Source organism: Nerophis ophidion, linkage group LG12, assembly GCF_033978795.1.
Source record: "Nerophis ophidion isolate RoL-2023_Sa linkage group LG12, RoL_Noph_v1.0, whole genome shotgun sequence".
Classification (NCBI taxonomy): domain Eukaryota; kingdom Metazoa; phylum Chordata; class Actinopteri; order Syngnathiformes; family Syngnathidae; genus Nerophis; species Nerophis ophidion.
Genome location: NC_084622.1, coordinates 38,394,506 through 38,409,101, shown reverse-complemented (window position 1 = coordinate 38,409,101; position 14,596 = coordinate 38,394,506). Strand labels below are relative to the sequence as shown.

The window sequence follows — 14,596 nt, the reverse complement described above, 5'->3', positions numbered from 1 at the left end:
GTAATGCACCAGACACCAACTCCCGCAGGCTCTTGTACCAAGTGTAAACAGTTGCTTAGTAACCCTAACACACTAACACTGGATAACATTCCAACTACCTGAGTAAACTCATCTAAATCAGTCACAATTCAATCTTCATTCTGTCTACAAAAACTACAGCATAAAGTAGAACAGTGGATCAAAAAATGTTTTCACCAAGACAAACGTTGCCTCTTCAAGTACCACCATAATGACCAACAAATACAGTGGTGTAAAAGGTACAGTGGGGCAAAAAAGTATTTAGTCAGCCACCGATTGTGCAAGTTCTCCCACTTAAAATGATGACGGAGGTCTGTAATTTTCATTATAGGTACACTTCAACTGTGAGACAGCATGTGAAAAAAATCCAGGAATTCACGTTGTAGGAATTTTAAAGAATTTATTTTTTAAATTATGGTGAAAAATAAGTATTTGGTCAACCATTCAAAGCTCTCACTGATGGAGGGAGGTTTTGGCTCAAAATCTCACGATGCATGGCCCCATTCATTCTTTTCTTAACACGGATCAATCGTCCTGTCCCATTAGCTGGAAAACAGCCCCAAAGCATGATGTTTCCACCCCCACGCTTCACAGTAGGTTTGGTGTTTTTTGGGATGCAACTCAGTATTTTTTTCCTCCAAACACGACGAGTTGAGTTTGAGATGTGTAAGTTACCAATGCCTTGGGCACAAATACACCCCCATACCATCACAGATGCTGGCTTTTGAACTTTGCACATATAACAATCAGTGCATGCATGACTTGTTATTGATTTAAAAGGCAAGGACGTACATGTTAAGTGCACATTATGTCCCATTGCATTGTGTTTGCATTTGTCCATTGTTGATAACTATTAATGTCATGAAACATCTCAAAGCTAGACACCAGATATTTGAAGGTTTTTCCTAAAAAGTAACCATTTTCCCGGGTAACAGATAACTATTATGAATGAGCAATTATGCTACTAATTAATTACTTGTTTTGAAAGTAACCATAACAAAAACCTTTTTTTAAATAAATGTTCCCAACATTGATTGTGAAGCTGATGAAATACAAAAGTTCAGTTCAATCCAGTTAATTTATTTCAAACTTTAAAATAATAACAAATTCCTCTATCCACATTTTTCACCCGACTTGCAGCCAAATCTATTGAGGTATTAATGCTCAGCATATGTGCCACGCATCCACATATAGCTTCAAGGAATGTATTTACAAAGATGATAATCAGATTTGATTGACGAAGCGTGAGAGGTATTAATCCATCATAGTGTTTATTATTGTGGTTTCTAGTTTGCAGCAATGTAGAACTGAACTACATCAAAATGAGTTCTTTCTGATACTTAACATTTTACTTTTTGGATTTGACATGGCTTTACAGTAAGTTTTTTTTTCTTCTTAGTCCACGTAAGCACTGCATGAGGTAACATCTGATATTGTTCAGGGCTTTGCATTTCAACTATAAATGAACTAATGCATGGACTAACGTTCTTCTGTATTTAAATTCCTAATGAATGCCGCCACCATGTGAAATGTGTCACACACTGTTACAGTCAGTGTCTTGAAAAGATAAAACACATTTTCAATGGTTAATTTCCTATTGTGATTGTCCCCACATGCATTGTATTGGTAAAACGGCTTTGTAATGTTCAACAAAGCAAGAAATCAAACAGTCAGTTTGTTTTCCCAACAGATGGATGGATTTCTTAGTCGTACTGGTAATCAAAACCTGACAAACATCAAGCTGTCAGATGTTTGATAAGTTAACAGCCAGCGTTTCCTGGGCCTTGATTTTTTAAATAAACCACTTGTTAACAATGCGGTGTCTTTTGATCAGGTTTTGTTAGCGATGTGGGAATCCTTTTTAAGTATAGCTATATTTCAGGGTGTCATTGTTTGCTTGAAGACATACACCTTAAACTTGAAGATACAGGGTATCTACTGAATGAAGCTAGAGCATCTTTAGAGTGTACATCCAATAAATCCCTGTCATCAGAAATATGACAGTAAAAAGCATTTCAGCACTTAATGTGTGACGAAAACTGACACCGTGCTATGAAGTTTTAGACATGAGTAAGGGTGATGGGCTAAACCGGAAACAAAGTGGTACTGAGTGTGGTATGACAGTTTGGTTTTGATGTCCAAGACTGTAAACATGCTGATTTATAGTTCAAAGTTCAGCCAGAGGTTAGTGCTGGTATTTATCTCTTCTCTGAACAGTGTGCAATTTAAGAGACTCTCATCTGTTTCCAAACACATGGAAGCATTTAAACAAGTTTTTGAAAAATTACTGTCACGTTTAGATTTATTTATCTCTGCATTTTCAATTTCTCCTCTGAATAATTCCCATGCAAAACAATCTCCTCGAGATGGTGATAATCTGGAGAAAATATGTACGTTTACCCCCAGCACAGGTGTAAGCCTGATACTACATTGTACCAGCAACTTACTTCAAGCTCATTTATTTTAAATCATATCAGCGCAGTCTCTGAAAACAACAATTCAATTCAAAGTAGGGGGATTGTTCTCCTTCTATCCTGGATTGAAAAAAAAACCAAACCCATCCATATGAGTGTTACTTGGCCTTCTTCATAGCATTGCTTAAAATATGTGAGATGCTGTGATGCAGCTGTGTTCAGTTTATTAATGGGGGGTTTGAAATACTGCAGGTGTATTTGATGGATCTTCTGGCACTGAGTCATTCGTGATAGTCATCAGGATCTTTACTCGCTCCATCATTTATAACAACTAAACAAACAAACTTTACAATGTTGTAAAATATATTGTTATAAGGCTATTCCACCATTTGGAAATAACATGTATAAATCTCCTATAAAATTAACTGTAAAATTCATGCCTATCATAAACATTGATTTGGTTGCCTTTTTAATTAATGCAATTTATTAAAATTTATTTAAACTACTTTAAACACTGGACACGTATATGTTGGCTGAAATGATTTTAAAATTACACTTCAACATAAAATATCACAATTTCAATCCTTAAGTCCAGAAAGTATATTTTGTACATACAAACCCCCTTTCCATATGAGTTGGAAAATTGTGTTGGATGTAAATATAAACGGAGTACAATGATTTGCAAATCCTTTTCAACCTATATTCAACTGAATGCACTACAAAGACAAGATATTTGATGTTCAAACTCATAAACTTTTTTTTGGGGGGGGAAATAATAATTAACTTAGAATTTCATGGCTGCAACACGTGCCAAAGTAGTTGGGAAAGGGCATGTTCACCACTGTCTTGCATCACCTTTTCTTTTAACAACACACAATAAACGTTTGGGAAGTGAGGAAACTAATTGTTGAAGCTTTGAAAGTGGAATTCTTTCCCATTCTTGTTTTATGTAGAGCTTTAGTCGTTCAACAGTCCGGGGTCTCCGCTGTCATATTTAACGCTTCATAATGAGCCACACATTTTCAATGGGAGACAGGTCTGGACTGCAGGCGGGCCAGGAAAGTACCCGCATTCTTTTACTACGAAACCACGCTGTTGTAACACGTGGCTTGGCATTGTCTTGCTGAAATAAGCAGGGGCATCCATGATACTGTAACGTTGCTTGGATGACAACATATGTTGCTCCAAAACCTGTATGGACCATTTGAGCATTAATGGTGCCTTCACAGATGTGTAAGTTACCCATGCCTTGGGCACTAATACACCCCCATACCATCACAGACGCTGGGTTTTGAACGTCGCGCCTATCACAATCCGGATGGTTATTTTCCTCTTTGTTCCGGAGGACACCACGTCCACAGTTTCCAAATATAATTTAAAATGTGGACTCGTCAGACCACAGAACACTTTTCCACTTTGTATCAGTCAATCTTAGATGAGCTCGGGCCCAGCGAAGCCAGCGGCGTTCCTTGGTGTTGTTGATAAGTGGGTTTTGCTTTGCATAGCAGAGTTTTAACTTGCACTTACAGATGTAGCAACCAACTGTAGTTACTGACAGTGGTTTTATGAAGTGTTCCTGAACCCATGTGGTGATATCCTTTACACACCGATGTCGGTTTTTGATGCAGTACCGCCTGAGGGATCAACGGTCCGTAATACAATCGCTTACGTGCAGTGATTTCTCCAGATTCTCTGAACCTTTTGATGATTTTATGGACCGTAGTTGGTAAAATCCCTAAATTCCTTGCAGTAGCTCGTTGAGAAATGTTTTTCTAAAACTGTTTGACAATTTGCTTACAAATTGGTGACCCTCCCCCATCCTTCTTTGTGAATTACTTAGCATTTCATGGAAGTTGCTTTTATACCCAATCATGGCACCCACCTGTTCCCAATTAGCCTGCACACCTGTGGGATTTTCTAAATAAGTGTTTGATGAGAATTTCTCAACTTTATCAGTATTTATTGCCACCATTCCCAACTTCTTTGTCACGTGTTACTGGCATCAAATTCTAAAGTTAATGATTATTTGCAAAAAAAACAAGTGTTTATCAGTTTGGACATCAAATATGTTTTCTTTATGGCATATTCAACTGAATATGGGTTGAAAATGATCTTCAAATCATTGTATTCCGTTTATATTTACATCTAACACAATTTCCCAACTCATATGGAAACAGGGTTTATATTTGTGTTACTATTTATCCCAAGGATACTTCAAGTTTATTCTTAAAACCAAACAAACAACCACAATGATATTTCATAAATGCCTTAGGTAAAGTCTCAGCAAGGTAAATAAATTTTTCGTCTTATTTGTTTATTTTTAAAATACATTTTTGGTTTAATTACTGTGAGGTGCTTAGTCCAAACCAGTTGTGCCTTTTTCCAGTTAGTACCGCAGAAGAAATGTTTTCTTCTGCCGAGAGGTGGCGGGCTAACAGAAAATAATTTAGAAGCACTGGGTTAAGGTAAAGGAGCAAGAGCAGTCAAAATAAATAGCATGATTATGCTGTGTATACACTTGAATAATGTGATCATTTTATATTATTCACACATGAGTTACCTTGTGGGCAGCACGGTGGACAATGGGTTAGTGCATTTGCCTCACAATACCCGTGACTGCGTGTGTTCCCTCCGGGTACTCCGGCTTCCTCCCACCTCCAAAAACATGCACCTGGGGATAGGTTGATTGGCAACACTAAATTGGCCCGAGCGTGTGAATGGGAATATTGTCGGTCTATATGTGTTGGTCCTGCGATGAGGTGGCGAGTTGTCCAGGGTGTACACTGCCTACCGGCCGAATGCAGCAGAGATAGGCTCCAGCAACCCCCCGCAACACTAAAAGGGACAAGCGGTAGGAAATGGATGGATGGATCTTTCATTTTCTTCCCTACAGTAGTTGGGGTATGTACTGTATACTGTAGGTTTACAACTGAGACATAGCTGAGCAACTGTTATGTTATACACTAGCAGTGCAATTAACAGTAATAATAATAATGTACTAGATTTATATAGTGCTTTTTTAGAGACTCACAGCGCTTCACAGAGAAGTGAGAACCCATCATTCAGTCACACCTGGTGGTGGTAAACTACATTTGTAGCCACAGCTTTCTTGGGGTAGACTGACAGAAGCACGGCTGCCAGTTTGCGCCTACGGCCCCTCCGACCACCATTATTCATCATTCATTCACCAGTGTGAGCGGCACTGGGGGCAAGGGTGAAGTGTCTTGCCCAAGGACACAACGGCAGCGATTTGGATGGTAAGAGGTGGGGAGCAAACCTGCAACCCTGGCACGGACACTCTACCCGCTGCGCCATGCCACCCAATGCACACATTTTGACAGGAACTTGTTCTGCCAAAGTCCAATTTTGAGATCGCTTTAAAAGGAAAACTGCACTATTGGGGGTAATTTTGCCAAATTCGTATGTGACACAAGAACACATGTCCTTCCCTTTTCTATGTATTCTAGATAGACGACATGTTATTCAATATCTCTGTAAAGTTAGTCAACTTTACAGAGATATTCGCTACCAACAAAAAATCTGGACCAACTCAAGCAGTGGATACTGGCTTTCAACTTACACCTGACATTATCACTAGGAAGACTCAGCAAGATACTCGTTTGGTTGAATATTTTTTTACTTCTTTTGGAACAGTGTCTAAACAAAGCCTTTTCAAATCATTATAATGGTGTGTGCCAATCAGTGCAGCAGAAGCACTTGATCTCTATTGGCATGCCTTGGCATCTCCACATTTACACCAAGTCATGCAGCACCTGTCTGCTCCCACATTTCACCCTCTCTTCTTGCCCACTCAGGTAGCTCATTCTCTGTACATGTTTTTTTTCAAAAATATAAGGTTTTGGATCAGCATTTGTCCCAAAGTAGTTATCATTGGCCTATAACAAAGTCTGCAATCATTAGTGGTTGCAAAGACGGAATGCACTTTTTATGTTGTTGTTGTTGACGCAGAAAGTAGCCTTAGTTGCTGTGTGCGCTGTAATATTAAAACCCCCAAGAAAGAGGCTACAGTAACGTTTAAAATGAGCAAATTGCTGTAAAAATTACTTGTTAGCATGATAGTGCCTTTTTATACATGGTTACACCATGTATATAAAACATTGTTAGAGGCTTTACAGGCAGAATAGGTGAATTCCAATGACCTTTACTGTTAGTGAAAAACAGAATGTTCTTGTCTCACATAGGGATTGTGGATAATGGCCGTTTTTTTTTTAAGTGCAGTTTTTCCTTTAAAAAGCTGTTGCAAATCAGGGGTTCCCAACTAGGGCTTGGCGATATGGACCAAAACTCATACTGTATCCCGATGTCTTTTGGCAGAATATGGATATACAATAAGATCGTCTTGAGTTGTTTTATTTAATCAAATACTTAACATGAGTAATTTTCTGGAAATGTTTATGTTTAATGCTAAGGTAGATGCACGTAAACATATTTAAAAGCCTTGAAAATAGTACAAGAATAGTTAAGTATAATCTTCAATCTATAAAATCAATCTTTAGCAATGTTCAAATCCTCAGCTGATAGCAAAAACAAAATATAAGAAAAAGCTCCTGGTTAAAGAGTACATTTTAAACACCAGCAGCTCGGTTGGTAGAGTGGCCGTGCCAGCAACTTGAGGGTTCCAGGTTTGATCCCCATTTCCGCCTTCCTAGTCACTGCCGTTGTGTCCTTGGGCAACACACTTTACCCACCTACCCCCAGTGCCACCCACACTGGTTTAAATGTAACTTAAATATTGGATTTCGCTATGTAAAGCAATTTGAGTCACTGGAGAAAAAGTGCTATATGAATATAATTCACTTCACTTCACACATATTGAAAATGATTTACCTTTAACAACATATATATTTTTTTTTAGCTCAACATTTTTAAAATAACCTTTTTCGCCTTAAACATTTAAGCAAAGAACACCAAGATGCCAACTTTGGGAGGCTCACAATCTTGCCACTGCAGCTAAACACCCTTTCAGATTGTGCACACGTGTTGTGGCAGTTCTTCTTGAGCAAAGTAGTTGTGACTAGGAAGCTCATACAAGGGGTTTATTTTTTATGGCAGCTTTTTAAATCTGTTTTTTTTTTACCCTTTCAACTGGGATCATCTCTATTGACACAAAGTTTCTATTTTGGAAAAAACGTTCTCCATCCTTAAAGTGCATCCATCTCTCTTGTGTTGTCCATTTTATAGAATGACGTACATTGTAATTCGCCACGCTGCTGTCATGATCGGATGTTGCCCCGAGTGTTGCCGAGGCTTGAGTCAAATGGACCCAATCGCTGGCAATACTGATGAGGATTTGTTTTTCCTTGAAAGCAAAATCTGCGGAAAAAATGGTATCTGCAAGACGCCGGCAAAGGAGACAAAATACGTGTTTTCCCACCAAAAATGGGAAAGTTGAAAGGTATGCTTCACACATTCTTCGTACTGGAGTCTGTGTCAAGTGAGTGCGGCTCCTACTCTGCCTCACTCTACGTGTGGAGGAGGTGGGACACAGCACCCAGCGCAGAAGGAATGAGCAGAGAAACTTCCGCGTCAACACATTAAAACACCACTTAAGAACGTTTTAATGTTAGTGTCTTGCCAGAAGGAAGACCACATTTCCCACGACGACTAGATAGTCAATCAATCAATCAATCAATGTTTATTTATATAGCCCCAAATCACAAATGTCTCAAAGGACTGCACAAATCATTACGACTACAACATCCTCGGAAGAACCCACAAAAGGGCAAGGAAAACTCACACCCAGTGGGCAGGGAGAATTCACATCCAGTGGGACGCCAGTGACAATGCTGACTATGAGAAACCTTGGAGAGGACCTCAGGACCCCCCCCCCCTTCTAGGGGACTGAAAGCAATGGATTTCGAGCGGGTCTAACATGATACTGTGAAAGTTCAATCCATAGTGGCTCCAACACAGCCGCGAGAGTTCAGTTCAAGCGGATCTAAGACAGCAGCGAGAGTCCCGTCCACAGGAGACCATCTCAAGCGGAGGCGGATCAGCAGCGTAGAGATGTCCCCAACCGATACAGGCGAGCGGTCCATCCTGGGTCCCGACGAGCGGTCCATCCTGGGTCTCGACTCTGGACAGCCAGTACTTCATCCATAGTCATCGGACCGGACCCCTTCCACAAGGGAGAGGGGGACATAGGAAAGAGAAAAGAAGTGGCAGATCAACTGGTCGAAAAAGGAGGTCTATTTAAAGGCTAGAGTATACAGATGAGTTTTAAGGTGAGACTTAAATGCTTCTACTGAGGTAGCATCTCGAACTGTTACCGGGAGGGCATTCCAGAGTACTGGAGCCCGAACGGAAAACGCTCTATAGCCCGCAGACTTTTTTGGGGCTCTAAGAATCACTAATAAGCCGGAGTCTTTTGAACCCAGATTTCTTGCCGGGACATATGGTACAATACAATCGGCAAGATAGGATGGAGCTAGACCGTGTAGTATTTTATACGTAAGTAGTAAAACCTTCAAGTCACATCTTAAGTGCACAGGAAGCCAGTGCAGGTGAGCCAGTACAGGCGTAATGTGATCAAACTTTCTTGTTCTTGTCAAAAGTCTAGCAGCCGCATTTTGTACCAACTGTAATCTTTTAATGCTAGACATGGGGAGACCCGAAAATAATACGTTACAGTAATCGAGACGAGACGTAACGAACGCATGGATAATGATCTCGGCGTCTTTAGTGGACAAAATGGAGCGAATTTTAGCGATATTACGGAGATGGAAGAAGGCCGTTTTAGTAACGCATTTAATGTGTGACTCAAAGGAGAGAGTTGGGTCGAAGATAGTGTTATACTGACATAATGTCTACTGCAATATTGGCATAAATATTTCGTCTCTAATGGTTGTGCTGATGTTAAATAGCAAATACTGTCACCAAATGATTTTGCGTTCCGCTACAAACATGGCGCTACTACCAAGAATAAATCGGGCGGATGCAGGTCCGAAACAAAGAAAGACTGGCGGGACAGGTTTTTTTTTCTAAGCAAGTAGTGTATAACTGTGAACTCACAAGCTGGTAGCTCTTTATTGCTACCACACAAATTTCCAATAGCTGATTTGAGCATTGACTTTTTAGTTTAGCAGGAACAGAGCGAAGGCAGCATCGACCGAAAATCTCTTTTCAACTTTAAGCTCATGCCAGCAAGTGAAAGCCAGGCAGGCCAATGTTCATCTCTGACTGTCATTTTTGGGGAAGGGGCTCCCCCTTTTTTTTTTTTGTCACCTCAGGCAAAACGTTTTGTTTCTTTGGTTGTTTTTGTTATGGTCCTGCCGCCCTCCTCAATGTCGCTAAGTGCAAGTGACAGCAATACAGACCCCTTCACGCCATGACAAGGGTGTCTTTCAACTAGTTGTAAGTCCATGTGTAATCCCAAAAGTTATGAAAATATTTTATGAAAGTTGAAAAGTTATTTAGTGCTGATTAATAGAAGAAAAAAAAATTATGAATGGATAGAATCCAATTGGCCTTCCCTCATTGTCTCTGCACTTGTCCAATAGTTGGGAATAGGGCTTGGCGGTAGACAGGTGTTATGACGTAATGCCACACCAATGAGAAAATGCCGACATAACGATATACAGTCGTGGTCAAAAGTTTACAAACACTTGTAAAGAACATAATGTCATGGCTGTCTTAAGTTTCTAATAATTTCTACAACTCTTGTTTTTTTGTGATAGAGTGATTGTGGCACATACTTGTTTGGTTCTTTTATGAATTTAATATGGGTTTACTGAAAATGTGACCAAATCTGCTGGGTCAAAAGTATACATACAACAATATTAATATTTGGTTACATGTCTTTTGGCAAGTTTCACTGCAAAAAGGCACTTATGGTAGCCATCCACAAGCTTCTGGTTGAATTTTTGACCACTCCTTTTGACAAAATTGGTGTAGTTCAGTTAAATTTGTTGGTTTTCTTCCGTGGATTTGTTTCTTCAGCATTGTCCACACATTTTAATTTTCCTGAAGGAATAAATAAAGTACTATCTAATATAATCTTTAATTCAGGACTTTGGGAAGGCCATTCTAAAACCTTACTTATATCCTTATTTAGCCATTCTTTTACCACTTTTGACTTGTGTTTGGGGTCATTGTCCTGTTGGAACACCCAACCGCACCCAAGACCCAACCTCCGGGCTGATGATTTCCGGTTGTCCTGAAGAATTTGGAGGTAATCCTCCTTTTTCATTGTCCCATTTACTCTCTGTAAAGGACCAGTTCCATTGGCAGCAAAACAGGCCCAGAGCATAATACTACCACCACCATGCTTGACAGTAGGAATGGTGCTCCTGGGATTAAAGGACTCACCTTTTCCCCGTCCAAACATATTGCTGGGTATTGTGGCCAAAAAACTCACTTGTTGTTACATCTGACATCACATGGACAAAGATTAAACCTTCTGCAGGAAAGTTCTGTTATACATTTATAAAATAACCTAACTTAATTATTTTTTTGTGACCAACAAGTATGTGATACAATCACGCTTTCACAAAAAAATTAAATATGTAGAAATTATTGGAAACTCAAGACAGCCATGACATTATGTTCTTTACAAGTGTATGTAAACTTTTGACCACGACTGTATATCGGTATGTCGGCATTTTCTCATTGGTGTGGCATTACGTCATAACACCGGTCTACCGCCAAGCCCTATTCCCAACTATTGGACGAGTGGAAAAACAATGAGGGAAGGCCAATTGGATTCTATCCATTCATAATTTTTTTTTCTTCTATTGATATTGTACAGCTTCCTAAATTTACGCTCTATGGGGCCTGATCTTCTAAACGTTTGTGTGTATTAAAACACATACAAACTTGATAGCACACCCAAAGCCGATCTACTAAACTTGTGCGCAGAAGATTTTGTCTCTTTGAGCAGAATAAGGTGTGCAATCCACTTAAAGTGTATGTCCTCATGAATATGCAGGATTTAGGAATGATTATCAGAACAGCCACAATGTTGCGAGGAGAAGATGCAAATATAATCATTCAGCATTAAAAGTGTGATCTGAAAAGGCTGAATTTGCTCTGTGGGCACTATTTTGCATCTTTATTTAGTATGTCTGAAAAGTCTGTGCAAACTGGCACAGTTACACAAAGGAGGTGATCACGCTGCAAAGAGATGATGGACTCCATCCTACGTTTGTGTCAACATTTGGACAGGCGGAAATAAAAAAAATATTGAACGTATCGTCTATTCAGCAATATCATTGTATACATTTATATCTGCTGGAGGACTTAGGACTGATTAAAACAAATTAAATAGATGCGTTTTTGTGTCTTTTAATGCTGTTTGTTTTTTATTTAGGAAATGCATTGTTATAACATATATCCTATATGTAAAAACTGCTATAAAATATTAATTTGCATAAGCAATAAAATCAAGTGGGCCGCGAACCCAGGTCGCTGGTGTGAGAGGCGAGCGCGCTGATAACTGAGTTAAAGGAACAGAGGAGATGTATCATGAACAAAATTATTTTTAAAATGGATGCTAATTTTGCATTGTTGCTGTTTTGGGTTTGGGGGAGACGGGCAAAACCCTCTCAACCCCGTGCAGTCCTGATTGGAGAGCAAGTAGAGTGCGCAAAACCCTCATTTAAATAAGATGGTCTGCACCAGTTATCAATTGTACATCAAGTCTTAGTAGATCACACACAACTAGCCCACTAATAGTACATACAAATTAGAGTTTGCGCACGCTTACTAGATCAGGCCAATTTCAAGGCTTAACTAGATACTGTTGTCAGAAATGTTGTGACCTAATGGGAATAAATCACTGTAGATACAGATGGTCCTTATTGGAGTTCCCATGGAATTTTCGCATTCACAATATCTGACGTGTAAAATTTCAGCCTTCAGACATTGTCACACACATCATCTCTTCACTCTCCTGTCTCTCTTGTGTTTCAGGCTGCTCAGCTGGCTCCTGCACTACAATCAGACATGGAGGTGAAAGAGACCATCCAGGGAGAGAACGGTGAGGTGGTCCAAATAGTCACCTCCGTGGCTACCTGAGAGAGACCCCCGGACCGGGGGCTCTCCAAAATGTTACGAAATAGACGTCGCCACGGTGCGTCAGAGGTCCGCACATGCAAAGCCACTGACAGACATTGAAGTCGGAAAGCCTTTCAACAAATCATGAAGGTCGAGAGAGTTCCGGAGTGCGAAGCAGATGTTCACAGAGAAGTAGACCATGATTTTTTTTAAATCAGCTGTTCTTTTTCTGGTGTGTTCACCCCTCCCACCCCTGAATGCACAGTGGGATTATTGTCTGTTCATGGCAGATGCTGCTCATGCATAGCACTGACATACGCACTTGTTTACGAGTACATACTTGTGTTATTTAATATCAAGCAGCATGGCCCCCATTTGGGGTTTTAAACCCCTGAATCCCACATCACTCAAGCAGTGCTCTGTTCAGTTTCTCACCAACATTTTGGTCACCGGGGTGCAGCCTGGAACGATGTGAGAACAGCTACTCTTGCGATAAGTTTGTTCTTCTGTCACTGTGATCTATTCCATATTTCATCTCCTGACAGTGAAACCCCTCCCTGTTTTCACATTGTGTTTCTGTTGGATTTATCTTATTTGTTGCTTGTCAAAATGCAAGGGGAGCTTTTATTTTGAAATACCCACATCATGAAAATAGAGGTGGTGCCTGTAGTTGGTAGTACAAGTTGGTTTTAAAATAGCAAGGAAAACCTGAAAATGTTCATATTAATATTGTCTTTGTAAATATACTTTCTTGTGAATAAACCATGTACATGGTTGCCATAAGAGTGTTTTGACTTTGTTTGTTTCCCCTTTTCACTCATTTCCATAAACTAAAGTTGGAAAACTGTAACCAGACTTTTCCCCTGCGTTAATCAAAAATACAACTTTATTTGATTTCTTTGGTAAATGATATCATGACAATGTGACTGTATGGTTATTGTACATTTTTGAACATTTCTTCAAGACACTGAGAATGTGTTGTGGGTTGTACTCGTGATTCTCCAAAGATGAACCCAAGAGTGGAGAAAGAGATATTGTGATGCTGTGTATGGTTTTGAGGATGTTTTCCCATGCTCGATTTGATGTAATGGTGTATTTTGGAATGAGAGAAACAAGCAGGCGACAAAGCGAACTTGATAAAACAATACTTAAGTCTTGACTACTTCCTCTTGTTTTCTTTCTCTGTCTGCTAATGCTGCCTCTGACCTCCCTACACTTCATCTTGTCCATTCTTATCTCCCATGTAACTGCTCCATCACTTAACTCATACTCTTACACTTCTTTGAGTGTTACACCCCAATTACCCCACATTTTAAAGTCATTCACTAAGCCGGTCGGGAGTTTTAGAGGATCAACTAGTCGGTCCATCCCTATGAAAACAATCCTGACATAGCTTGGTTCAAGTATCTCCTCCCAGCACTCAGAGCAGGCTTTTCTCTTCACTTTTACAACCCTGGGTTCCATCCAGGTGTTGGAGTGGTGCTCTTAGCAACGGACTCTCTTAAAATGTCAAGATAATTTGCGGTAAACAACCAAAGCATTGATGGCAGCAAATTATGTTTAAGAAGGAGTGATTATGTTTAATAAACAGGGAACATTCTTTTTTAGAAATCAATCACAATGTCTGCAAATAAAGGTTATAGGAGTGCCCACGTGGGTACAGTGGTCAAATTGAGTCATTTGGCGTGGCCCACCAAAGGGTGGCTTCCCAAATGCAATACATAGTGAACTTTTTCAAACTCAGTAGGGATGTCCTTACTGCCTATCAGCAAAAAATGCATGTAAAATGTCAGATATGAATAATTTCAGAAGCTATGTTACAAGCAGTCCTGTTTACTGTTGCAAAGTTGGATGACAGCCAGTTAACATTACTATGTCCTCCAATAAGCACATAATGTTGGTCTTTTTTTGTATTTTAGTGAAGTCATTTACAAAAGGTAAACATGATAATCTATATTGGCTACTAGAAGCTAACAGCTTCACAACAACTAAGCACGCAAGCGTCACATATATTGCCAAAAGTATTTGGCCACCTGCCTTGACTCACATATGAACTTGAAGTGTCATCCCATTCCTAACCTATAGGGTTCAATATGATGTCAGTCCAACTTTTGCAGCTAATACAACTTCAACTCTTCTGCGAAGGCTGT

The 14,596-nt window shown here is 39.7% G+C and overlaps 1 protein-coding gene across 5 annotated transcripts in view; it reads left to right on the top strand.

Annotated features, from left to right (window-relative positions):
- banp (BTG3 associated nuclear protein) overlaps positions 1-13,229 on the top strand; it is a 91,004-nt gene extending 77,775 nt beyond the window's left edge. For all 5 annotated transcript variants that reach the window (XM_061917530.1, XM_061917531.1, XM_061917529.1 and 2 more), the window contains one exon: positions 12,363-13,229. In XM_061917530.1, coding sequence (XP_061773514.1) covers positions 12,363-12,467 — 105 coding nt within the window. In that variant the 3' untranslated portion in view covers positions 12,468-13,229. The remainder of the gene's footprint in view (positions 1-12,362) is intronic.
- The last annotated feature ends 1,367 nt before the right edge of the window (positions 13,230-14,596 follow it).